This window comes from Anoplophora glabripennis, unplaced genomic scaffold (genome assembly GCF_000390285.2).
Source record: "Anoplophora glabripennis isolate ALB-LARVAE unplaced genomic scaffold, Agla_2.0 scaffold142, whole genome shotgun sequence".
NCBI classification, from domain to species: Eukaryota; Metazoa; Arthropoda; class Insecta; order Coleoptera; family Cerambycidae; genus Anoplophora; species Anoplophora glabripennis.
In genome coordinates, this window is record NW_019416275.1 from 233,870 (window position 1) to 259,527 (window position 25,658).

Below are 25,658 nucleotides of genomic sequence, written 5' to 3' on the forward strand. Positions count from 1 at the left end.
CGGAACCCTGAGGAATACCAGAAATTGCCGACATATGAACCGATTTCAGTCAGTTAGTGACCTGTATTAATTATAATGCAACAAAAAAAAGTGTAAAGGGACTATAGATTTTAGGTGTAGTAACCTTATGATTATTTTAAAATTATATATTGTTTAAAGTCATTACGTTTAATTTTGCATTATGAACAATTAATAAAAAATTAAATACCATTCATATCAATCAAAACTGTTAACATCTTATGAAATTTATTTTATGATTTTTATTTTATTATTATTAGTAGAGTTTTCTGTTACAGACGGTAAAAGTATAAATACACAACTTTGAAAGAGCAAGTTTTTTTTAGGGGTAATAGCCACCTTTTGAGAACTGCTGATTTTCATAGATGTTCGATATACCCACCATTTGCTTGCACACAAGCTTCAGCGCGACGTATTCAATTCGCTTGCGCGCGTTGCAACGTTGCCACGTCCTCTCGAATAGTATTACAAGCTTCGGCAATACGATGTCGCAATTGGTCGATGTCACAAACTTCCGTGGAATACAGAACACTTTTCACATATCTCCACAAAAAGAAATTTATTTAAGGGGTCGGGGAGAGGGGGGCATCTAAAATGTCATTTAACAATTAAGTTTTATTAAATTAATATTTAATAATTATGTGACAGATTGGAAGAGTATAATTTAGCCGTTAATTTCTGGAAATAAAGATATTGTTAAGGTCACAGTTACTAAATATTTCAATTTTCTAGTGTAGTTTTGTTTTTGAATATGTAATAATTAATCTGTAACTGCTTCTGGGTAGTATAATTTTTTCATTTTTATATGCCAGGAAAGGGCAGATAAAAGCAAGGAACAGATAAAACACTATGCTAATTATGTCAATTTTTCAGCGTAATCAGAAAATGACGTGGAAACACACTCGACACAGGAGGGGCTTAATGTAGCGCGTTTCCCGCAGGTCAGAAATTTTATTCACCCTTTTCTTCTTGTTATGCGTACGGGGTTTTGTTCGTAAACAAATTATATTACCGAAATCCGGAATTACAAGTTGTTTAAGACCCACTCGTCTTTCTTAATTAAACTTTTAATTGTTATGAATGGCAAGGCTTCTGAATATGATTTTCATTATTTTCCTTATGGGGTTTATTAAGGTCTTAACTACGAAATTAATTAAACTAAGTGTTTAGCAGATCTGTTTTAAAAACTCCGTAAGTCTTTATCACGGCTGCACTCAATTGAGAACCGCAGTTGAAAAATTAATTAAGGGGATAGATCAGCCTTCTCATTCATAGCACTGGGTGCTTTAATTAACTGTAATATAATAAGTAAAAATAATATTTTATGGAAGCCACGACAATTTTAAATTCTTGTTAAAATATTTTTTTTTCTCTGTTTATTTGTGTATTTTCCAAATTTAGGAGAAAAATTAAAAATAATTGAATACATTTTTGAGACAAAAGGATCATTGAACGAAGGAATTATTATGAAATTATTTATAGTATCTTTTTTTTTCGGTATTTTGCTACATTGCAAATTAAAACATTAAAAAAAGGGGAATAAGGACCAGTTATTTTTTTTTAATAAACTTATTATTTTGTAGGATATTGAAATCTGGCAATCAGAAGTAGATAAATACCTACTATAACATTTTTCTCTTGGAAAACTGTCACTAACATCCATGATGCAAGACACTTTTACATCTACCTACAAAAATCAATCATTCATTCATTGATATTTTATCTTATTCTTTAAGTGATTTTATTGTCATATCCAAATTAAAATATAAAAAGTCGTCTGTCGTCGTGAAATGACTGAACATAGGGTGTCATTTAAAGTTTAAGGGTATTTTACGCCATATGCCCCCTTGAAAAGAAAGTCGACGTATCCCAGTTTGTTTTTGCTTTTTTTAATTTCGATATTTTCCAGGCGGGAAGTTTTAATTGATATGTATACCCAGGAGAGGTAAAATATTCTTTTCTCTATTATTAGGCATTGTTCTTTGGTATTAATCTTATCCTTAATTGTCCCTTTTTCGGGATCATCCAGTTTTTCATTGCAACTGCTTTGTTTTTCAATAAATTTAGATAATAATAGATAGAAGCTATTCTATTTGCAGCTATCTGAATTAATGTATTCAATTTCCCGAAAGCTACATGGGGGGCTTGTGGGTAAAGTTCCGTTGGCAGTGTTGTCAATACAGGATTTTCGAGATAAAAGCGTATTAGCTATAAACATACCACTTAATTTCCGATATATTTTACTAGTAATAAAGCCTGAGAACAATAATTGACTCTTTATTCGAAATAAATACAGATGTCAAATAGCATTTGGTATTATACATATAGATGTTTATTTGCTCCTCTAATGACTAATTTTTGTTTCTGCTTGCATGAAAACTATGACAACTGACGCATTAGATGTATACATTGTTTGATTTATGTTGATAATTTGAAAATGTTCACCACTGTCAAAACCTTAGAAGACTATAGATGCCTGCAGGATAATTTACACCAATTTTTCAAATGCTGCAAAGTGTAACGTTATGAGATTTACGCGCAAATTGTTTCCTTTAACTTTTAATCATAATTTAAATAACTTACAAAAACCAGTAGCGTTTCGGGATCTTGGTGTTATGTTCGATATGAAATTAACTTTTTCCACACATATCGTAGAGTAGTTTCAAAATCTCATGAGTCGCGAAATACGCAAAAGGCGTGGCGTATCCGCATAATTCTTCTAATAAGCACGTTGTGAAAACATTGACTCAGAATTAGACCACGTGCCTCATTACAACCAGAAATGAACTAAGGCGCTCGGGCATCAATAAAGTCAACTGGCGAACGTTCGTTATATATATTTTTTATTACTTAAATTAAAATAATAAAGAATAGTGTATTTTATTGTGATATTTGTAATCGGATCAAAGGCTTGTTTACGCTACGAGAGCTCGAGATAGACTGTGAATAATAGATGTAATGTTTTTAGGACGTAGAATAATTAAGGCGACGGTCGGAATTATGTTTCTGCGCATATGAAGGTCAAATCTCGTAAGATTTTGAAACACCTCTAACTACTGCCGGTGAGGCATTTAGAACACTGGGTTTAATTGTATGAAGTAGCCGTGATCTTATTAACAAAAACACTTTGAAAATTTTTTACTATTCTTTTGTTAGAAGCAAACTTGAATAACTTGAATATTCATCACTTATTTGGTGTAGGTATTTTAGGAAATGTTCAACCAATAATTTAAAAATTTTATATTACATTTTAAAAATCATGATGCTTATCCTCCCGTGGGGTATTTTCAGTACAGTCTTCTTGCCTCATTTTCAATTTCATCACTTGGTGCTAGGCGTGAATATTTTTCCCAAATTCTTCTTTATAAAATTGTTCACAATACTCTTGACTGTCCATCTACAGTATGGCCGCGGTTAGGGAGAATAAGGGGAAAAACTTTTTTATTTTACAGTTTACGGAAAAAAGGCACACTCGATCAAAAGTTTTGCTGGAATTTAAAATGAGGTTGTCATGGTGAAACTTAACATTTCTGAAAAGTGATGTTTTGCAAAAGTCGTGCAAAAAAGTTTCTTGAGTTTTTAAATAAAACAATTCGCACACAACATTGGTTTAATTTTTTACAGAACATAATAAATTTGGAAAAGAATGTATGCAAAATAAAACATTATTCGAACACTTCTTCGCCAACGTTCATACAAATTTGAATGTGTCTAATCTCTTGGACTGTACAAGCTTCTCTAATTCGTTGTTTTAACTGCTCGATGATATTGTCCAAAGGCCTGCTATACGCAATCTGTTTGAGTCGGCCCCACAAGTAAAAGTCCATGATCGTTAAGTCTGGAAAACGCGAGGGCCATTGATATGGAGCATGCCGGCCAATCCGGCAGCGATTGGGAAATGTGTTATGTAACCAGGTCCTAACAGTTGCAGCAGAATGCGCCGGACAACCGTCATGCTGAAAATAAAAATAATTTCGGTAGGCCAGTGGTAAATTGTCCAATTCATTAGTAAAAAATGTTTCGCGCATATTCAGGTAGCTGTTTCCATTGCATGTATCTTCAAAGAAGTATGGTCCTATTATATCATAAAAGGATACCGCACACCAAACATTTACTTTTTTGAAATATTGTCGCCTATATGGTATTCTGAAATGAGGATTCTCGGTACTCCAATATCGCAAATTTCGTCTGAAAACATAATCTGTTGATGGATATTTCGTTCCATACCTCCGGCCCACAGACAAATTGGTTTGTATGCCACAATTTTATTTTGTCTCAAAATTATTTGTATGTGGGTCTTTTTCACAATTTCTAAGTATTCTGAGCGTCTCCTCAGTGACATGATTGGATATTCAAAAGGTTTTTTTGGCCTAATACGGAAACCATACAGAGGAGGAAATATACAAGTACCTCCAGAAAAAGCATTGTTAATTTTTTTGTGGTATATGAGCAAACAAGATAGTTTAAACACCATATCAGAAAAATTTCGTGTAGTGCCTTCCACTGTAATGAGTATAGTAAATTCATTACTTTATATAGTAGTGGCTTTAAAAAACAAATATATTTTTTGGCCAAAAACAGAACAGGAATTCCACCAAATCAGTGAAGAATTTATTAATTATCCAGGTAAGTACATAGAACATTTTATTCATATTGGTATAATATATTAATAATTTTGCAGGTGTCATCGGTGCAGTGGATGGAACACACGTAAATATAAAGGTGCCAGTCAACCAACATGATAGTTATGCCGATAGGCACTTGAATCATTCAATTAATCTTATGGCAGTCTGTACCTCAAAAAAGATTTTCACTTACGTTTTCGTTGGCTTTCCTGGTTCGGCACATGATTCAAGGGTAAGTACCCAAAAGTTTCAGAACTCATGAAAGAGGCTTTGAAATGGATAGATGACTGGTGTAAGGGACAGGCACTGTCAGTAAACCCTGACAAAACGGTCGTAGTACCCTTCACCAGGAGAAGGAATTTATTTGGACTCTCTGAACCTATAATAGGGGAGAGGAGCATAAGGCTTTCCAGGGAAGTAAAATATCTAGGAGTGATACTGGATAATAAGCTTAACTGGAATGCGCACTTGGAAAAAGTGGTGAGTAAGGCGAAGCAGACATTGTGTGTATGCCGTCGCCTTATTGGGAAAACCTGGGGACTGAAACCAAAGATGTCACACTGGTTGTATACGTCGATAGTAAGACCCAGGATTCTTTACGGCGCTGTGGTATGGTGGCAGAAAACACAACAGACCACAGCGAAGGAAAAACTGAATAGAATTCAGAGATTGGCCTGTTTAGGTATAACGGGGGCGATGGCATCGACCCCGACAGCTGCACTAGAAGTCATGCTAAATCTGCCACCGCTGCATATAGTGGTGGAGAGAGAAGCGCGGCTAGCAGCATATCGACTCAGGAATAATAATGACTGGAGGGGTGGTTCCCACTCCAGGATCAAAGATACATCTATGTCGGAACCAATTCTTGGGATGGTATCCGACAAGATGGTTCCAAAGTTTCACTTCCACAAGCCATTTGAGACTCGAATAGAGGATCAAAGCGAGTGGGAGGAAAGGTTTAATACCCTGGAAAGGTGGAGCCTAGTATGGTTTACAGATGGCTCCAAAATGACCAGAGGGACGGGTGCAGGAATATATGGACTCAGACCCAGATGGAGTGCAAGCTACAGTCTGGGGGAGTTCCCTACTGTATTCCAAGCAGAAATCTTCGCGATAATGGCGTGTCTGGCAGAGAATGTACGTAGAGGTTATAGACGTAAACTCATATATATATTCTCTGATAGTCAAGCTGCAATTAAAGCTTTAGCCGCACACAAGGTAAGTTCAAAACTGGTGTGGGACTGTTTACAAATGCTGACTGAACTGGCCACCAACAATACAGTCAGACTGTGTTGGGTGCCAGGGCACAAAGGCATTTGTGGAAATGAGAAAGCGGATGAACTTGCTAGGAAGGGATCCGAGACAGTGTTCATTGGCCCGGAGCCCTTCTGTGGCACATCTCCCAGTGTGGTCAGGCGGGCTCTGGGCAAATGGACAGAGACAGAACATAGGAAATACTGGACTTCAAGGCCAGGACATAGCCATTCCAAGGAGCTTATGGAGTATCCTTCGAATGGAAGAGCGAATGAGTTACTGAGCTTGAATAGAATCCGGCTCAGGAGAGTGACAGGACTCATAACGGGACACTGTCACTTTAGGAAACATCTACATAAACTAAAGCTTGTAGACAGTCCGGTCTGCCGAGGATGTGAATCGGCGGATGAAACTTCTCTGCATATCCTGGGCGAGTGCCCGGGATTTGCACGTAGCAGAATGGCGCTCCTTGGGCGACCCTACTTGGAACCCGAGTAACTGAGAGAAGTGTCAGCAAGGAAGCTTTTGGACTTTGTAAAAAGGACAAATCTACTTGCTGAATAGGACTAGTAGTGGGACGCACAATAGGCCTAATCAGGCCGCAGTGCTATGGGACTTATTAGGACCAAACACTAGAAGTAGAAGTAGAAGTGGAAGTACCCAATATTTACTTATTTGCAATAAAATTTATCTGGTTATTTTCTAGGTTTTTTCTAATTCATTATTAGTGCGAAATATTGAGAAATATGGCAAATTGAAATATTTTCTCAATGATAAATATCATCTACTTGGGGATAGTGCTTTTCCTCTACAAACCTGGCTAATAACTCCATATAAGAACGCAAATAATAGGATTCAGAAACATCATAATTACTGTTTAAGCTCCGAAAGAGTCTGCATTGAACATTGTTTCGGAATTTTGAAAGGAAGATGGCGAAGGCTGCATTATATTAATACATATTCAGTATCAAAAGCTATTGAAATTACAACTGCATCATGTGTATTACACAATTTTTGTTATTTAAACGATGATGAGTGGGAAGAAGAAATTCTTGAAAATGATGACATAAGTAATTATTTAGGGGACATAACAGTTAACCATGAACCACTAATTTTAGGTAAACTAAAAAGAGATAATATTTCAAGGCAATTAATAAATATATTATAGGTAATTCGAATTTAGTATGTTTTAAAATTATTATGTAAGTTGTAAAATCAAATCTTGAATAAAATTGTACTTAATTTTTGCAAATGTAAATGTTATTGTTTGCGCAATGTGTTTTTTGTAGTTTTCCTTTTTCCCGATAAAATTAGTATATCAAAAAAACATTTTCTTCAAAATCTTAAAAATAACAAAAACCAATTCAACTAATTCAAATAAATATAATAAATAAATAATTCCTGTGAAAAATCTTGTTGATTTTTGGATTTTTATAAAAAAAAGTTATATCTCATACCGTATTAGAAGGAAAGAATTACTAATTTCATATTTTTTTAAATGTAACACTATTTCTGATAATTTATTGTTAAAAGTTCACATAGGCACTTTAAACTTAACACAGTAGTGAAATTTGTTTACATAAAAAAAAACGATCGAAGTCTAATGAAATACAAAATATTTTTAATTTATTTATTTAGGATTTACAGAGAAACAAGAAAGTTTCTACTTATATCTAGTTATTAAATAATACACTACAACTATTATGATTAATCTGATTCGCTATCATCATCTTTCATATTTGATTTTTTAATCATTTTCTCCATTAACCTTATTAATCTTTGGTTTTGTTTTAAACTTTCTTTTACATGTGTTTCTAGAAGGTTAAACTGTTTTTCCTTTTGTTGCAAGTTGTCTTTATGTTGTTTCTTCATTTCTTCCAACATCAATACATTAATACTTTTTGGTTTAACTGTGTTTGAAACATTTGAAAACCTATTTCGAATTGAAAAACTGGAACTAGCATTACTAACACTGGATGATTCGCCATCATATTCTTCTCTTTGATTTTCAGAATTGTCAGTTACATTCTCATTTTCACCTTCTGACTCCATAGAATCTTGCAGATTCTTAGGGTTAACCTAAACAAACAAGTTTTTTTCACATTGTTATTTTAAAATATGATAGTATTTACAGTTTTACCTTATCTTTAGACCCTAAAATTTCATGCATATCATTATAAAATGGTTTCTCATCTACTTTTTCAGCTCCTGTTGTTTTCTTATGTTTGATGTAGCCTAAATAAGTCCTTGTTAGGTTTGCAAATTTTTGCCTGCACTTAAGAGCTCCTGCTTTGCCACTCCCTACATCAAATCCTGAATTGCAAAGTTCATTGGCAATTTTTTGCCAAACCTGCATTTTTACTGTTTTTCTATCATCAAATTGTGATTTATATTTTTTCCTTAAATCTAAAAACATCTGAGTTGCCATCCGATCTTGTTCAGTGGGCCTTCCTTTTGAAAGCCATAAGTTGCTACAAGTATCTTCTAGTAAATTATTTGATATGTCAGAAAGAACATCTGTATCACTAATACTAGAACACCCTTCATTAATATTATTACATATTTTCAGTTAATTGACCCAAGGTTATTAACTTTTGGAAATATTTTTCCAATTCTTCGGGATCTACAAAGATTTGAAAGTAGGTGCTTAAAATAGTGCCTAGAAACAGCCCATTTTGCTTCAAGGCTCCCCATATATGTTTTTAAATTTTTTTTATATAAAAAAAAATTAAACTAGAAAGAGGTTAGGTCGGTTTTTTATGTAATTCATACGAAAAAGACCTGAATTACAAATGATTCTACCAATATTATCTCTGGCCTAGGTTACAAAAAAAAGGAAGTTAATCCTGAAGCAAAAAGTGGTTCGCACATATGTCCCATATAAAAAATTAATCTTACCATTAAGTAAAATATTTGCTGTTTCAACGTCTACGTTTACTAAAACATCTGTGCCTCTAAAGTTTAAATTTAAACTGACCACTTCCACAGCGGTATCAGAATCCATCATTTTGCTGAACAATTTTTATCGTTCAAACAAAATGTCAAAAAGAAAAAGGTTAAGTTACCGGCTGACTATACTAGTTGAATATACCAACAGAATATTCAGCTGAAGGGTGAAGAGTTCAGTCATTTGATCTAAACTTGTGACGTCACATAGTAGTTTAAATGACTGACTATTCTCGCAAAAACGTAATATTCACTCATACCACACATACTACAACATACAACTTCACTCGCGAAAAAAAGCCTTATACAAGACAGTGGCGACAATAGAGTGTATCATTTTTAATTGGTCCACGCGATTTTAGCTGCCATGTTGCATCCAGTGTCAAATTCATCTGTGAAATGTCATGGTGACAGGAGCGTTCTTATGGTGTTATTCAATATTTGTATTGTTTTATTTTAATTTTAGTTATTACTAGTGAAACTATTGGGTATTCTGTGCTAAGGGATAGTTATAATGTCTGCAGAAGCTTCATGAGGACGATGACCGTGAATTTCTTTCAGGCTTTTTGGACACCATAACAAAAAATATAAGACCTACTTATAAGGAAGTTAAGGTTCCTGCTAACATAAAAGAAATAAAATTTAATCTTAGTTTTAGTGAATTAAATTATCTTTATAATGTGTGCGGATATATTGCCCAAAGTATCGTTAAAACGTCAAAAACTTGTATAAACTGTCTGCATGCTGTTGGTTCTAAAACGCCGATCTATAAAACATGTTCAAAATTTAACGTACTTAAGAGATTTAGAGAACATTCAGTCTTTTTTGCAATGAAGCGGTATTTTGTTTCTTCTTGCAGATGGAAAGTACTTTTACAACATTTTTTGCGATTGAATCTTGACAAAATATAAATTTAAAAGAGTTTTTCTTAAAAGAAATGTCTGGTTTAAATTTAGATCTACCAAATTGTCATCAGATCAAAAATAAAATTGATAAAAGATTTATTATGTTCTGATTAAAAATAGCTTCCAAAAAATGTCAAAAAGCATGCAAAAAGCTTGCAACTAAAAGTGTTGCTGGACATTTATTGTAACAAATACTATCACTAGTATTAAGCATTCGTTTTTCTAATGTAAACCCAATAAATTTCATTGTGTAATGTAGGTATGCTTAAATTTACTTGCCTAGAAAATATAAACCAATAGTTGTTATTATTATACAGGGTGATTCACAACTTATCCAAAAAAATTTGAGAATAGATGCGGAATGAGAAATGTAGTCAATATTGTAAAAAAAATTTTTGTAAAATCCTTATAGTTTCCGAAAAAAAAAAAAAATATATCGACGCATTTCACTTCAAAAGGGCTATCCATTTATGCTTAAAAAATTGGGTAGAGCTATTTAAAGAAACTGTCGATGACGACATAGATTTATGTTTATGAAACGTAGTGCAAAAAAGGTTCAAGTAACGTAACAAAACGACAATTCCTTTTTACTAATTGACGTGTTTTAGCGTATTTGTGAAAACTCAACACAATATAAATACGAATTTTGTGCGTTACTTCTGGGACGCACTGTCTTTAATTTCTAATAAATAATTTTAAAAACACGAACAATGTTCAGGGATAAACAATTGTAAACAGGTGTTGCTACAGATGCCTGTTGGGAGGGCAAGATTGCTAACAAAATGGCATTAGTTAAGTAAACGAGCCATATATGGAAAACAATAAAGAAACAACGAGACAAATTGTTAGGAGGAATGAGGTTCGGTTGAGACAAACTGGAGGTGAGGACAGGAATAGAGAAAAGTAAATATAGGCCAAAAATATATTACTGTTCTTTGGTTAGGGATGTAGGGTGTTCTATTTTTGGGAAATGTCTAGATTACATTTTTCGTCAATGTAATAAAATAAACTTCTCGGTAACTAACAAAAACATTTGTTGACACACATAGCTTAGAGCAACTATGATATTGTTATATAAATGAATAAAAGAAATTAGCATATATAAAATAAAAATTAAGTAAAATTAATCTTTGGTGCATTATCCTCTAAAATATATCCGGTATTCCTTAGAAATTCTAAATTACCATGTAATTTAAATTTTCTCAAAAAATTTAATCATATTCGAGCTTAATCTTAACTTCAGCTGAGAGGGATTATAGTTTTAGACTTTATCCATTAATAAATTTCATCTACCTCGACAGTATGTATCCGTAGCGCTGTAAGGCATTATCATTCTTAGGATTTAAAATTTTCTACGAAACGAAGTCACATGCTATGAATATTTTCTGTCTTAAAATTAAACTATCCATCTATTTTATGGCGTAATTTTATCACTGCCGTCAGTATGATCTAATTGCTGAATAAAGCCGTGATCTATTTACCCTGAAATGATAAAGTTGATTTAATTGGAAAATAGTGAATAATAAACTAAGCAGACAAATGTGCAATTTATCAGAAGCAGGAAAATGTTCAAATATATATAGTACTGTCAAGTTATGTGAGCGTCGTATGTTAAGTTATATGGTAACACGTGAATCCTTAGAATTATTGACTGGAAATTGTCATTTATTTGTACTGATAAAAGATATATCAATTCTTTAACGCACGTGTTGTTATACCTACATGATATTGCACGATAACGATTTCTTTGATATATTCTTTAATAGAACTTTTCTGAGGACGATTCAAAAGGTTGTTAATATGAAACGTACAATATCAGACCCTTAAATTTTCCATATAACTTTTGTACATATAATAAGATATGACAACAATTAAATAATATTTTCTAGAAACTTCGAAATTTCACTCAAAAACTTTTAAGTGAATATAGAAATTGGTGTTTTTGTATATACAGGGTGTAACTTTGAATGGGGATCATAATTTTACGGAGGCTACCATTGACCTTTAGAAACTCTTTAGAGCAAGGGTCGGCAACTGGCGGACCGCGGTCCAGGTCCGGACCGCGCAAGATAAAATACTGGCCAAAAATTTTTTGAAAGTATAAATTACTCAAATCAATGATTTCAAATATATTTTTTACGTTTAAGTGCCAATCTTATCATTTTTTCTAGTATTTTACAATTGTGTGAGTGTGTGAGCTCTTAATGGTTAGTAAGCAGATTAAATTTGAGTCCAAATTAAAATAAAAAAATAAGAAATATGAATTTTTTTCTGGACCTCGTTAAAAATTTTCAAAAGTTTCCGGACCCCACCTAAAATTACTTGCCGACCCCTGCTTTAGAGCATCGTTTGTTTTTTCAAATTCCGTTGTGAAACCAGATTGTTTTTAGAACATCACATATTCTGCCGCTGGACAAGCTAGTGTGATCTCAAACAATGGAATGCGTTAGTCGCAGCGCATGCATACTTGGGAGCTGCGGTATGCAGGTCAATTTTTATTAAAAAACAAATTTTCAGACCACCCGCCGTGAGGTACTGCTCTTTAGCGAATTACTTTTATTGAATGAACAAAAATTTAATTCTTTTAAATAAGATAAATTATGAAATAGTACCTAGCAAGTAATCTAAAAGAAAACTCAAACAGTAATAAATAAATAATAATAAATGAAATACAAATGAAATAAATAATCTGTTTGATCACATGATTATTACAGCATATAACATACTTGAAATCCTGTGAGTGATCTTCAATCATTGGTACCAGGATCCTCTCTCTTACATGGCGTTTAAAATTTTTTATTCTAATTTTCTCACTCTCCCGTCTAACATTAGTGTATTGGCGTCCAATGCTCTCATAATTTCTTAAATGTTGAACCAATGTTATAAACAGTTTCTTATTCGGTACTTACAGGTCGTTATAATTCATTTTTGATATTGTCTTCTTGCAACAGCATTGTTTTCTCCTGACAAAAAGTAGGCTCTAACCATATCAACTAATTCTTGATTTATATACGTGTTTTTTCATAATATCACACAAAAGGTTGAAGACGAAAAACAAAGAATAAAGTATATAGTCACTTAACACTGAAATAATTAACTTTATAAAGTTATACACTACACTACACAAAACACGCCTGCAATTAATTTGAATTTCTCTGATATCCTTAAATGTAACAAAAAACAGTTAATGAAAATATATTAGCAGGAACAGCAATGTTTTATGAATTAATTTCAATTATTCCTAATTAGGTCGGTATCTACTTATTTATATACCGAAATTATAACTATAGGTGTTAATGCACGTATGTCAATTTAAAGTAAGTAAGTAAGTAAGTAAGTAAGTAAGTAAGTAAGTAAGTAAGTAAGTAAGTAAGTAAGTAAAATCTTTATTAGTTCACTTTGCATAAGAATTACAAAATACCCTTATGGTGTAGAACTCGTCAATTATAGTAAAAAATAGTAAAAAGTTAAATATTTAAATATAAGAAGTAATACTAAATATAAAACAAGATGCACACCAATACTAACATTGCTGATAAGTAAACACGAACAAAATAACACAATTAATGCACTGATACATACATACATAGTATAATGACAATAAATCAATATATATTATCTTCAAAAAACTCCTTTAAAGCATAATATGCTTTATCTAAAAGAATTTTATTTAATTTTACCCTAATATCTTTGCTCGATAAATTTCTTATACCTAGAGGTAATTTATTATAAATTTCAAGTAATGAATATGGGACATTTCTTTGAATATAACTATATTTTACTATATTTTCAGTCACTAATGCATTTTTGTTTCTGGTATCATATAAGAGAGATAAGTTAAAATCTGCGAATAAGTTTATATTTTGCTTAACAAATATAATTACTTCACATATGTATAAGCTCACTAAGGTAAGTATTCTGTTTTCAATAAAAATTTGTTTACAGCTATCTGTCTGTTTCATGTTTAGAATATTTCTAATGCATCACTTTTGTAGTACAAATAAATCGATAGCATCACTAGAGTTTCCCCAGAAGACAATTCCATATTTTATTTGAGATTGAACATATGCATGGTATGCTATAAATACCGTAGGAATATTAATATTTTGAGCTATTACTTTTAGAGCATAACAGTATTTAGCGATCTTTTGATTAATTGGTGAAAAAGATGATGTCACAAACTTGTATTGGAAGTTTGAGGTCATAGAGAAAAAAGTTAATTAAAAATGTGCTTAAAACTGTTTTGGAACTGATTAAATATATGTATTTTATCGCGGCGAGTACTTACAAAAAATTCTGTAACACTTTTTACGAGATTGTAGATTTCTTATGAAGCCGGACTGTATTCGAAAGTCAGTTAGTAATACATTGTTGTAGTGATTGCTGTGCTGTTTTTCGAGGGTACATTTAATAGTCGTATTTTCAAGTTTTCTTTTGAAAATGGCACATTTATTTAGCAATCGCAAATATTATGACATGATCATAATTTATGGCGGAGTAAACGAAAATGCTCACAGAGCTTGTCAAGTGTACTGTGCAAGATATCCTGAACGACGTGCCCCCGCACCCCGGAGTTTTGGACACAGCTGAAGTCGTGGTCGCGACGGTGGATCAGGGCGACCACTAAGAATCTCAAATGTCGAGGAGATAATTTTATATCTCTTCGAAGAAGATCCGCATCGTAGCACCAGAAATATCGTACAGCAAGTAAATATTTCGCATCCTGTTGTGTAGCGGACATTATGAGAAGCTCAGTTGTACCCATTTCATATTCAACGTGTTCAAGCGCTTGCTCCGGAGGATTTCCACTATGTCCAGATTTTTGCTTCAGGAACATGCACGAAATCGTCAATTTACAGCGCAAATACTTGTTATAGTCGAAATGGTAACGTAACGTAATGTCCACAACACTCACCACTGGACTATCGAATAACCACACGAATTTTAATTTTTCTCGAAAATTGTGAACCTTGTAATTTTTGCAATTACCATTACTTTTTTATGTTAAAGGATCAAATACTTAGAGACAAACAAATTCGATATTTATTTATCAGACGAAGAAAAAAAACTCAACCCCTTCTTTTGTGAATATAAACTAACAGACCCCATATGTTGCCTTTATTCCAAATATATTTTCTCAATATAAGTCTTTTAAGAATAATTAGGATATAGTTAGAAAACAACAGATTCGTTTGGTTGACACTGAATAATAAAGCAAATTAATCTTCATCTTAAACCAATATTAATTACTTAACCTTGATGAACAACAGAGGACAGAATAATTCAATGGCGAAGAAAATGGAAATTAAAACGGAGTCAATTTAATTTGTAGTGACTCATAAAGCAAATTTGCTTGTACTAAGCGACTTATTTAGTTTGAAATTAAACTAATCCGATAAATCAGTTTTATACCTGGATTTCTGGACTCGACTAATCCAATTTCAGAGTTTCGGAGAACTGGAAATGCTTAGAGGAATTTGTCGTTATTCTGCCACTGAAGTTCCTCACGAAGAACAAACTGGTTCAAATAATTTTCTCTATAAGCTCTATTTGTTGATTTTTTTATTCTTTGTTGTTGGTTAAGTGGAATATTGCTTCCAAATAGGATTGTGCAGTTACGGCGGCGAAGCTCTCGATAAAACAATAATGGAAAAAGGTTCTGTGCAAGGTAACTTCGTTTGCAGCCTTTTTACTCTCTTTTTAGTAGATACTTAACTAAATTAGTACATGGTACCTAATATTTTAATGTTAAGAATTATTAAGGTATAAATATAACCATACTATAAATAATATATTATAATAAAGTTGTTATGATTATTACAAAATTTGAATTTATTTGATTTTATTTTATTATTTTTTTATTTTAATTTAATTTAAGAAAAAAAAATACTCAGCTTAAAAAATCAGGGGTCAGTTCTGTTGAAATGTGGTATATAATATATCTACAGTAGGTGTCAATAGTCTGATTTCTATATTCGAAAATTTTAATTTGAAACAAATAATTGATAAACCAACTAGAAAATTGTCATTGCTTGATCTTATCATTGTCTCTAAAGAAATTAATGTAGTAGATGCTGATGTAATTGAAACAAATACATCTGATCATTCCCTAACATATTGCATCATAGATATGATTGTGGTAAAAAATGTACCAATCTTCCGTACATACAGAAACCTAAAAAATGTTAAGTATGATATGCTTATTGCAGATTTTTATAATATTCCGTGGTATAATATATTTGATATGGGAAATGTTGATGACAAAGTTACTTTTTTAGTACAGAATCTTACTCATTTGCTTGATATTCATGCGCCTATTATCACAAAGAGGTTCACAAAATCTCCTGCACCGTGGATAACGGACAATATTAAATTAATGATATCACTTAAGAAAAAGGCCTTTAATAGATTTAAACAAACTAAAAGTGAAGCACATTGGCAATACTACAAGGATTTACGTAATTACACAACTCAAGCTATTAAGCAAGAAAAAAAGGCATATGTTAATTATAAAATAAAGCATTCTAGTACAAAAGAAAGATGGAGATTTCTTAAACAAAATAATTTTATACCAAATAAATCTTCTAACATTCCTGGTCATCTAAGCGATATAAATAAAATAAACGATTTTTTTGTTAATTCTATTCCTTCTGTGGAGACCCCAGAACGAGTACTAAATTTATATAACAATAGCCGTTTAAATAATTCGAACTTTACATTTCATCCAGTCACAGAATGTGATGTAAGTAAAATATTACATAAAATTACCACAAATGCAACAGGGTGCGATGGTTTAAATTTAACCTTTTTAAAATTATTTATTCCTGAAGTAATTCCATACATAACACATATTGTTAATTATTGTCTTACTGAATCTGTCTTCCCAGCTCTGTGGAGGAGTGCTGTGATAACTGTGCTACCAAAAAAAAGTAATCCTGAGGAATTTAAGGACCTTCGTGCCATAAGTATTTTGCCAACCATATCAAAAGTTATCGAAAGGGTAATGGATATACAGTTACGGATACATTTGCAAGCAAATAAACNTATTATTATTATTATTATTATTATTATTATTATTATTATTACCAAAGTCTTTACTTCATATCTTCCCTATCTGTAATGTTTATGTTATTTTATTTCTAATGTGCAGAAAACTGTCAATTCTATCCTTGAATTCTATATTGAATTATAATGAATGAGGTACTTTTCTTTATAACCCTTGGTTTAATTCTTTAAAATTCAGGAATACATTATTACAACCAAATTGTAGAAATTTCCTTTAACGTTTCCTTCAAACAACAACCTGCAGACAATTTTCTCAACTTCTTTCAATCCTGCTAACTTCCTTTTATTTACTCTGATTCTAAATTCCTGAATTTTTTTGACTTTTCTTCCACCTTCCTTTTTTAATGTAACTAATTTCTAATTCCTCTCCTCTTTTGTATTTCTCCTAATCCTAGTTATTCTTTAAGGTTCCTACACACACTTTTACATTTTTAAAACGTTCTATTGATTTCTTTTATTTCACTTATCTTATTTTTTATCTACTATGTACAAATTACATAAATTTTTATTAATGTTTTTCAGAATTATTGTTTATTTTTTTTCATATTTACATTATCTTTCTATCTTAATTTCAAACCTGTGTATCAACTTTTATGTTGTCATCCTTTGACATTAATCAATTTTGAATCCTAATATTGAAACTTCAAATTTTGATTTATCTCAATATATTACAAAAATGAGTTGTATAATATATGAGCATATTTTTAACAGAAAATCAAGTGAAAACAATGTTTGAGGTCATATTTTATTTGAGAAATGCTATTTCCTGGCTCATAATGCTTTAATAACAGTAACAACTATAAAGGTAAAAAGTACGAACTTCATCCTTCTAAATATTTTGAATAATATTAGGAACTGAGGGAACTATTTTTTACATCATACTATTTAAAATGGTAAACAAAAGACATTGACAACTATGAACTGCAGATATCATCTTACATCCGTATATTAAATTTTGTCTCTGTACTTAATATTTTTTGATCTTTAAATCAGTTTATCCAAGTATGTATTCAAATATAAGGTTATAACTTTCGCAACTACACTTTTATATGAAACTTGAGGTTTATTGCTGTAAGATTTTTCGTTTTAAGCGTACTCTAAGGCATCTATTCCAGGTAATATACTTGTGTTAGATATATTACCTTTATAAGGTTTTATTCTGTTAGCTATAGCATAGCTTCCTTTATTACATTTATGTTCATGAAAGGAAGTTGACCTCAAGATATTACACCGACAATCCGCTGTTAGGTGGAATATTGAGGAGCATGTTTATCTTGAAACATGTTCTAGTATAAATCTGTAGTTTACACAAACAATTTTGCAAATATTAATATTTTAACGACGACGAGAACATAGCCTCCAAAATTTAAATACATATTCGGTGAAAACAAAACAGGTTAAAACTTCAATAGCAAATGTCAACAAGAACAATTTTTTCTTACTTTGAACTATATACAGACATTTTTTTATGCCTCAAGTATTCCCGACTTTCGATAACACATCTTGAATCACATCTAATATAGTCTAGAATGTTTTAGAGATAAAAATAGAAGCGTTTCATAGTCTGGTGAATTAACAAATAACCAAGAACCCAATTAATAAATTAACAAGGAATGTAAGCTTCGGTAGCATTGCTCTCTTCTTAGAATTCCATATTATCTGCAATGTTTTATTAAAAGCACAAGTATCAGAATGTGGGTAACAACATTCCTTCACATCGAAACGATTTCCAAGCTAATAGAATCCCTACCTGATCTTATTTAATCTCAATTATTTCAAAATGCTACCGATGTCACTATGAAGCAGTTGAAGTGGTTCTGGAACAATTTTTTTTAAATAAAACGGTAGGTTTATTGAAAACTTCGCTTAATAATATAATACAATGGCGTTTTTAAATTAGAAAACTATTTATTTGTTAGAAATGATGAAGCAAATCGAGGAGTTGAAAATGTTAAAGACTGAATCTATTGATTTTATTGAATCAATATAAAAATCGGAAGCAAGAAATTTTGCTTCTTGGAGTGATCAACAGACCAACTTGTTAATTTAATGACGGTTATTGATGACAGAAAGTTTCCTGCCTAATTAGGAATATGTTATTTTTGTAGGTGACTTTAATGTCGATTTTTTAACTGAGAACAAACAAATAAAAGCGAGGGACCTTAGAAATATGATTACTTCAACAATAAGATCTCACATATTTTGAAATATTTGAATATTAACAGTAAGAGTAATATGAATATGTTAATTTTGGTAATGCTGATGAGTTTAACTGCATTAAAGTGAAATTTTTGGGTGAAAACGCCCAAATGGGTCAAAACTGTTTCATTCCTAAATTTTGTTCAAATATATCATTTTCGTAGTATTTTGAGGCGCTGGCATGATGCCATTAGTAAAATTTACCCATGATATGATATTTCTCAGCAATCCACTATTTGGGTGAAAATATATAATTTTCGTAATATTTTTCACCCAAATATGGATTTTCTGAGAAATGTCAAGGCGATGAATACATTTTGACATTGTGTTCAGCGCCTCAAAATATTATGAAAATGATTTAGGCAAAATTTACAAATTTACAGACTTACAAAATTTAGGGAAAAATTCAGTTGTGACCCATATTTAGGTGTTTTCGTTCAAAAATTTCACTTTTCTTCGAAATTCATCTGCAAGTCATGAATTTTGACTACAACATTGTGTTCAGCATATCGAATTCCTTCGGAAATGATATGTGGGCCTCTTGGGTTTGGACTTTTTTTTTGTGTGCTTGTGTTATTGAACTTTCAGATTTTCTCAATAAATAAACACATTAGTATGCAAAAATTTTTAATTATAATTTTAAATGGAATGGAAAAATATATAAAGTCGTACCGTGATGTTCGTCACGTCCTCGATGTGGAAAACGACTTGGCACATCTTTTATGTTGTCGCAGCATTTTGTCTACATTCAGAGTTTATCAATAGCGTATCTATGAATTCGTGATTACTGCAATTATGGATTATTGCAATAAAACGATAATCAATAATAACAACTTCTGATTACTATAATTTTAAACATATTTGGAACAACTAGCAGTAGATGTTCTTTGTAAACAAAAAACACTGAACACGGCATTTAGCTTATTAATATTCTGTGGTATCAGGTAATAAAAGAGCGATCAATGCGAGCTGCTTTTGCTTCAGATGTTGGACTAAATAGTAGCAGGCGGTAATTAGCGATTATTTTTGAAATTTCTAATGTACTTTTACTAAAGTAAACTTATAGCGATGGTCTTCTTTTATCACTACTATTTACAGAGAAAAAAAAATATTCAAGTTCATAAACACCTTGTATTAAGCAATCTTTTTCAACCAAATTAAACTAAATCTAATAAGGATAAGCAGTTAAACATAGAAAATGATAATGACTTACCCAAGGGTTAGCGATTAGATGGCATTCAAAATAAACGTCAGCACCTTCTTTGATGTCATTAGCATCCAGGCCATGTCCTAGGGTTAAAGTGACCTTTGGAGGATACAGCACTTTGAGCATCCAAGTGCGTTGTTGTTCGCTAAAAATAAATGGGTCCGATTAACTAAACGTGTAAACTAGCGAAAATTGGTAGTGACAAAATATCAAATTATTATTAAGTATGTTATAGGAATTTCTTTTTGTTAATTTCCTATGTAGAATTCAGCATTAATGTAAGGTCAAGTAATTTAGTTACATTGTGTATAAAAGGCATTAGTAATGTTGTGTACATTCGAATTAAGACATTTTTGAAAGGTATTTTAAAAATACCTGTTCTGTATCTAATATATAATATTTCTTATTGGTTTTTCTTACAACAACAAAATGTATTAAAAAAATGTGGCTTATTAATATATTATAAATAAAATAATTTCAGTGAACTTTGTACTTCATTTTTCCAATATAAAAATTTGAAATGCCTCTAGGCCTCTAGTTTTCGCTATTGAAATTGTAATATACTGCTGGAAACAAAAAACATGAGTATAAATATTATTTGAAAATTAATAGCTTCGGAAAAACAATACGGTTTGTTATACATAAACAATGCCAGGATTATAAATTGTATGTATACGGAATAAGTTGAATGAGCAGTAAACAACAGAGTTCATTTCATGACATATTGCACGGCTCTATTTATTATAACCATTTGCAGGGTGGAATATTATTACTGAACCTAGCATAAATCTATAATTGGTATCACATTTCATATAAATGTAGTTACGTGAATAAGAACCGGGGATATTTTCGAGTTTCATGAAGCATATATTATAAAATATTTTAACGAGAGCAGTAGTTGCCAACTGGCAAAGTCTACAGGATGCAGTCACAAACAAAAAAAAACATTTATCGCCAGGTGGAACTGCAGCAGAAATACGCAATAAGTTTAGGAAGAGCTATCTTCCAACACATGACATTTTTTTATTTAATACTACGTGAGTATAAATCAAAATTGTATGGTTAACCATTGGAAAGTTCATACGTCACATCCATTTTTTGCCTGTCTGGACAGAGCTCGATCAGTACAATTTATCTGCAAACATGGAGCGGTTACAGCAAAGAACACTCTACGGAATGACAGAATGTTTGCGGCAGTAATGTTACATTAATAGATTATTGTCCCTATCTCCGTAACATCCACTCGTATTATTGTTACAAACATTTTGTCTTTCTAATTCGAGGTATTGTATCGAAATGGAAGTTGCTACAACAGTCTCTACATAGTGATGATGAATGATGATTTTAATTTTTGTCGTTTCCCTTCTAGGGGTCGAGAGCAATGATGTATTTTTTACATTTCTCTGTTGAAGTCTGCTTTTCAGTTGCCATTTTCCAAGCATATTTTTTATTATTTTCTTGTAATATTGTATTTCTTTTTGTTGAGTTCTTTATTGTGACTCCCTCATGTTTGCAATCAAACTGTACTGATTATGTGACTAATGAGTTCAGGCAGACACATGATATCCGTGACTTAGGAGCTCAACATTTCTTTGATGCGCACACAAAACCTATTGAACGGGTGATGTCGTAATGATATGTTGTTGGAGTGTGCCATCCACATCGATGCGATCGTGTTACGCGACGAAGTTGCGTTACGATGTTCTGTTGCATCCTCAGACGCACTTTAAAATGCCGAATGTTAATATAAGATGTAACAGCGTCATTATGACAAACTTTCAGAGCTCTGGTCAAAACAGAGAAGTGAAAGAGTGATAACATAATTTCTTAAAATGATTCCTAACGACTCTATGACTTTTCAAAGATTGAAAGTGGGCACGGTTTTTGATTAATTAAGAATCAATGAATGTATATTTCGAAGTTCAGTTTCTTCATAGTAACTGTTTTTATATCAAATTTGAATAAAGTAAGATGTTTTAATTGTCAAACATAATTATTTGGCACTATAGAGATTTTCTCCTCTTATTTTATAGATTTTGATAGACTATTACCAGTTACCTATAACTTTCGTGACTTTTGAGCTTTTTTGTATGATAATGGTTTACGAGTCCAAAAATTATGATAATGTTAGGCATTCGTCAGCAGCTGAACACGAATCATTACTTTGTTCTAATTTCTCAACAATAAATGTAATTAACGCAATAATGGAAAATATAAAGTTATTTTTATTTTCACCCAGACTTCGCTGTTAAAAATGTTTATGGTTTTATTATGTTTTCTGTTTTTTTTAACTGTGAACATACTAAAAAAAAACTCAAAAGGCATACACATTTCAACTGGAAATAGTCCATTCAAATCTGTCAAAGAACTTTTTTAACGTCAAATACCACAGATTTCTGTTAACTCGGGTAATTTTTTAAAATTTTGTATCAATGTATCTTCAATGGTTCTTGAGTAACTGATCAGAAACTGTTTCGTTTCTAATATTTAAATGATCATAGAGCATTTAAGAATATTTCAATACAATATACAGCAGGGCCTCGATGATCCGAACACCGAAAATTTATACCCTGTTCGGATTCACGAAGCGTTCGGATTATAGTATGTAGACATTTTGAAACGGAATTTTCGAAATAAAACAAAAATATTTTACATTATAATGTATTTATTTAAGTATGTACGTTAGATGTATGTTAGATAAAATGCTATTAATCACACTTTTTTAAAGATTGACGAGTAGTATTTAGCGACATAGAAAATGCTTTATCCCTTAATTTACGTAACAGCATTTTTTCCGGAATAGAAATGTCGACTTCATCTGCCTATTCCAAACAAAAAACGCACTGCGTGGCACTGGCGAGACAGAAACTGTGAGAAACGGTGGTTGCGCAGGGGTAAGGGGGGTCGTTCGGATTATAGAGGCGTTCGGACTAGCTGGGGTACGGATTATCAAGGCCCTGCTGTAGTTCTGTTGTTCTTTTTATTTGTTTGCTGGACATTTGTTTCAACATCGCTGTTAGACGTATTTTTCCATACTAAAGTTGGGAAAGAAAAATTAAAAAAAAAGATTTAATAAATAACACAGCGGCAAAAGAAAGAGTGAAGGGATATATTTAGATATTTTCAATTTTTTTTAACCATAAGTTTTTTTAAGCAACTCTAGTATATGTATTATGAACACTTAATAACTACTTATAAGACATGTGACCAGAATTGCACTTCTGTTGCTCCTCCTAACACCGCCTGTGGGAAGGATAATATGAACTAGCTGACCACAACCGGACCCTGATCCTTTGGTACATTAGTGGTTTCCAGATGTATTGCCCAACGCAAACCATTTTACATACTAATAATTTACCAAATTAATATCACCACTTTTTTAAAAATGTAATTTTTTTTGAAAAAGACAAGTGAGCAGAAGAAAAACTGGACTAATAAAGCCAAGATTTCAATTGCTTTGTTTAGATTAATTATTATAGTGTCCTTAATATGGTATTTATGGTATATACTTTTGGTACACTAGAGATACGGGGTGATTTACTAGAAATGTTCAATTGTACGAATAGAAATGGAATAACGGTTGTTTGAGATACAAGTATAAAAAGTAATTCTGTACTGCACGAATAATTGCGCTAAAAGCATGAGCGCCCAAGTGTTTAAGTTAATTTCTTACAAGAAACGGTACTCTGTAGGAAACCGTATGAAGAAGTCAAAAGTGTTAACCAAAGATAAAATTCACAAATTTGTAGAAAATATGCTACTTTTATGTCACCAGCAATATATCATCGATTGTTTATTAGCCACTGTAATGGAAAGTGTTGTTCTCAGCCGATAAGAATTAACAACTAACAAATACCAAGTGAAATTGCTGGATATCTGCCAGGGCGGAGGAATATACGGTTTATAATTTGGTAATCTGTAATCATGCTAGGAGATGTTTTAATGATGAAGATACATACTGGCAGGAAGTTATCGACTGTGGCAGAATTTTACGTAGAAGAATTACTTCAAATGTGTAGAAAAGAAAACCAAAATGTATCTGTATTTATTGCAAATTTTATTAATTGCAATGCAGATGGTTAAATGTGAATAATGAAGAAAATAATGATGTTTTTATTGATAGATCTTCTGACTATTATTGTGCAATAATGTCTTTAAATAGAGAGGCTCCTTTAAGTCAATATTTTACTCTGAAAATTAAGTAAAACTAAATGTTTGTGGCATTGTCTTCTTCACTACCAAATGGTTTCCGTTTTCTTCATAGAAAGAAGTCCTTGGTATGAGGTCAAGCATTTTCGGAGATTAAAAAGTTACATCACCTTTACTGGGGCGTATCTGAGACCGTTGACATCCAAAATGATATGAACTTCCTAGCTGAAGTATAAGTCTTTTTTTTTGGGTACTTAGCAAGATATTTTCTTCTATTAGTTGTAGAAATTATTACTCAATTGCAGCATATTGTCAGTGGACATTTTCCTCGGTTTGGTAGACGTCTACAGGGAAGGTCGCGTTATTACTTTCGTACATATGTACTTATATTTTCCTGTACAGAAGTAAAAGTTGCTATTGTTATATCACAATATATCTAACACATTGTTACCTTCTGTCGGAGTTGTTGAATTCAACTAACTACAAAACAAAGTGTCGAATGGAACTTCACAGACCTAACATTGGAAATTATAATAATATAGTACAATGAATGAACTTAAGTTGTCTTGAAACTTTACAGGTCTAACCTACCTTTAAAATGTCATTGGATTCTAATAAATCACGATTTTGCTATATATTAGACCTTATTTTCATTCTTGATAGTTTCTGTGAGAAAACTTTCTATGGATCTCGATATTTTATATAGACAAATATACAATAATAGGTATAGCTGTGGAAAAGTTTCCTATCTAAACTTTGTCCGTAATTGTATCAAAAGAAAAACAAACTTTAAGTTTCATCACTTGTAGTGCAATATACCATACCGTATCAGTGTAGCTACTTAACGATGTCCAATAAAGTGAAGTTCATGTTAATGAATATTGAAATACAGAAGTAATTAAACGGTCTCAAAGGATATGGACTCAAAGAAATGGAGAGAGAATTCATGGAATCTCTATCAAACATTGTGGTTCTCAATATTCTACGGTTATTGTTTCTGGTCTGTTTATTTACTACAATTAAAGATAAGTTTAAATGAATTCCAGACAGAAAAGTTGCAGCAACTCAGCTGGAGTTGTGTTTGTGGCAATTTCAATGGGGGATTTACGAAGGCGAATTCGAATATAAACGATAATGATATTTACAGTAGAAAAATAAATATATGGAACATAGTTATATTACTTTTCTTAGTAGTTCTCTGAAACAAAATACGGGGTGTCCGGAAAGATCATGTCAAAAATGAAGGGGTATACAGGGGAGGTCAAAATAGTTGTAGTTTTTCATAAACAA

General features: G+C 31.9%; 1 protein-coding gene across 1 annotated transcript in view; it reads right to left on the minus strand.

Annotated features, from left to right (window-relative positions):
• Nucleotides 1–25,658, minus strand: part of LOC108906327 (nephrin-like) — a 222,598-nt gene that overhangs the window by 193,395 nt on the left and 3,545 nt on the right. The window contains exon 3 of the mRNA XM_023457363.1: nt 20,226–20,364. Coding sequence (XP_023313131.1) covers nt 20,226–20,364 — 139 coding nt within the window. The remainder of the gene's footprint in view (nt 1–20,225; nt 20,365–25,658) is intronic.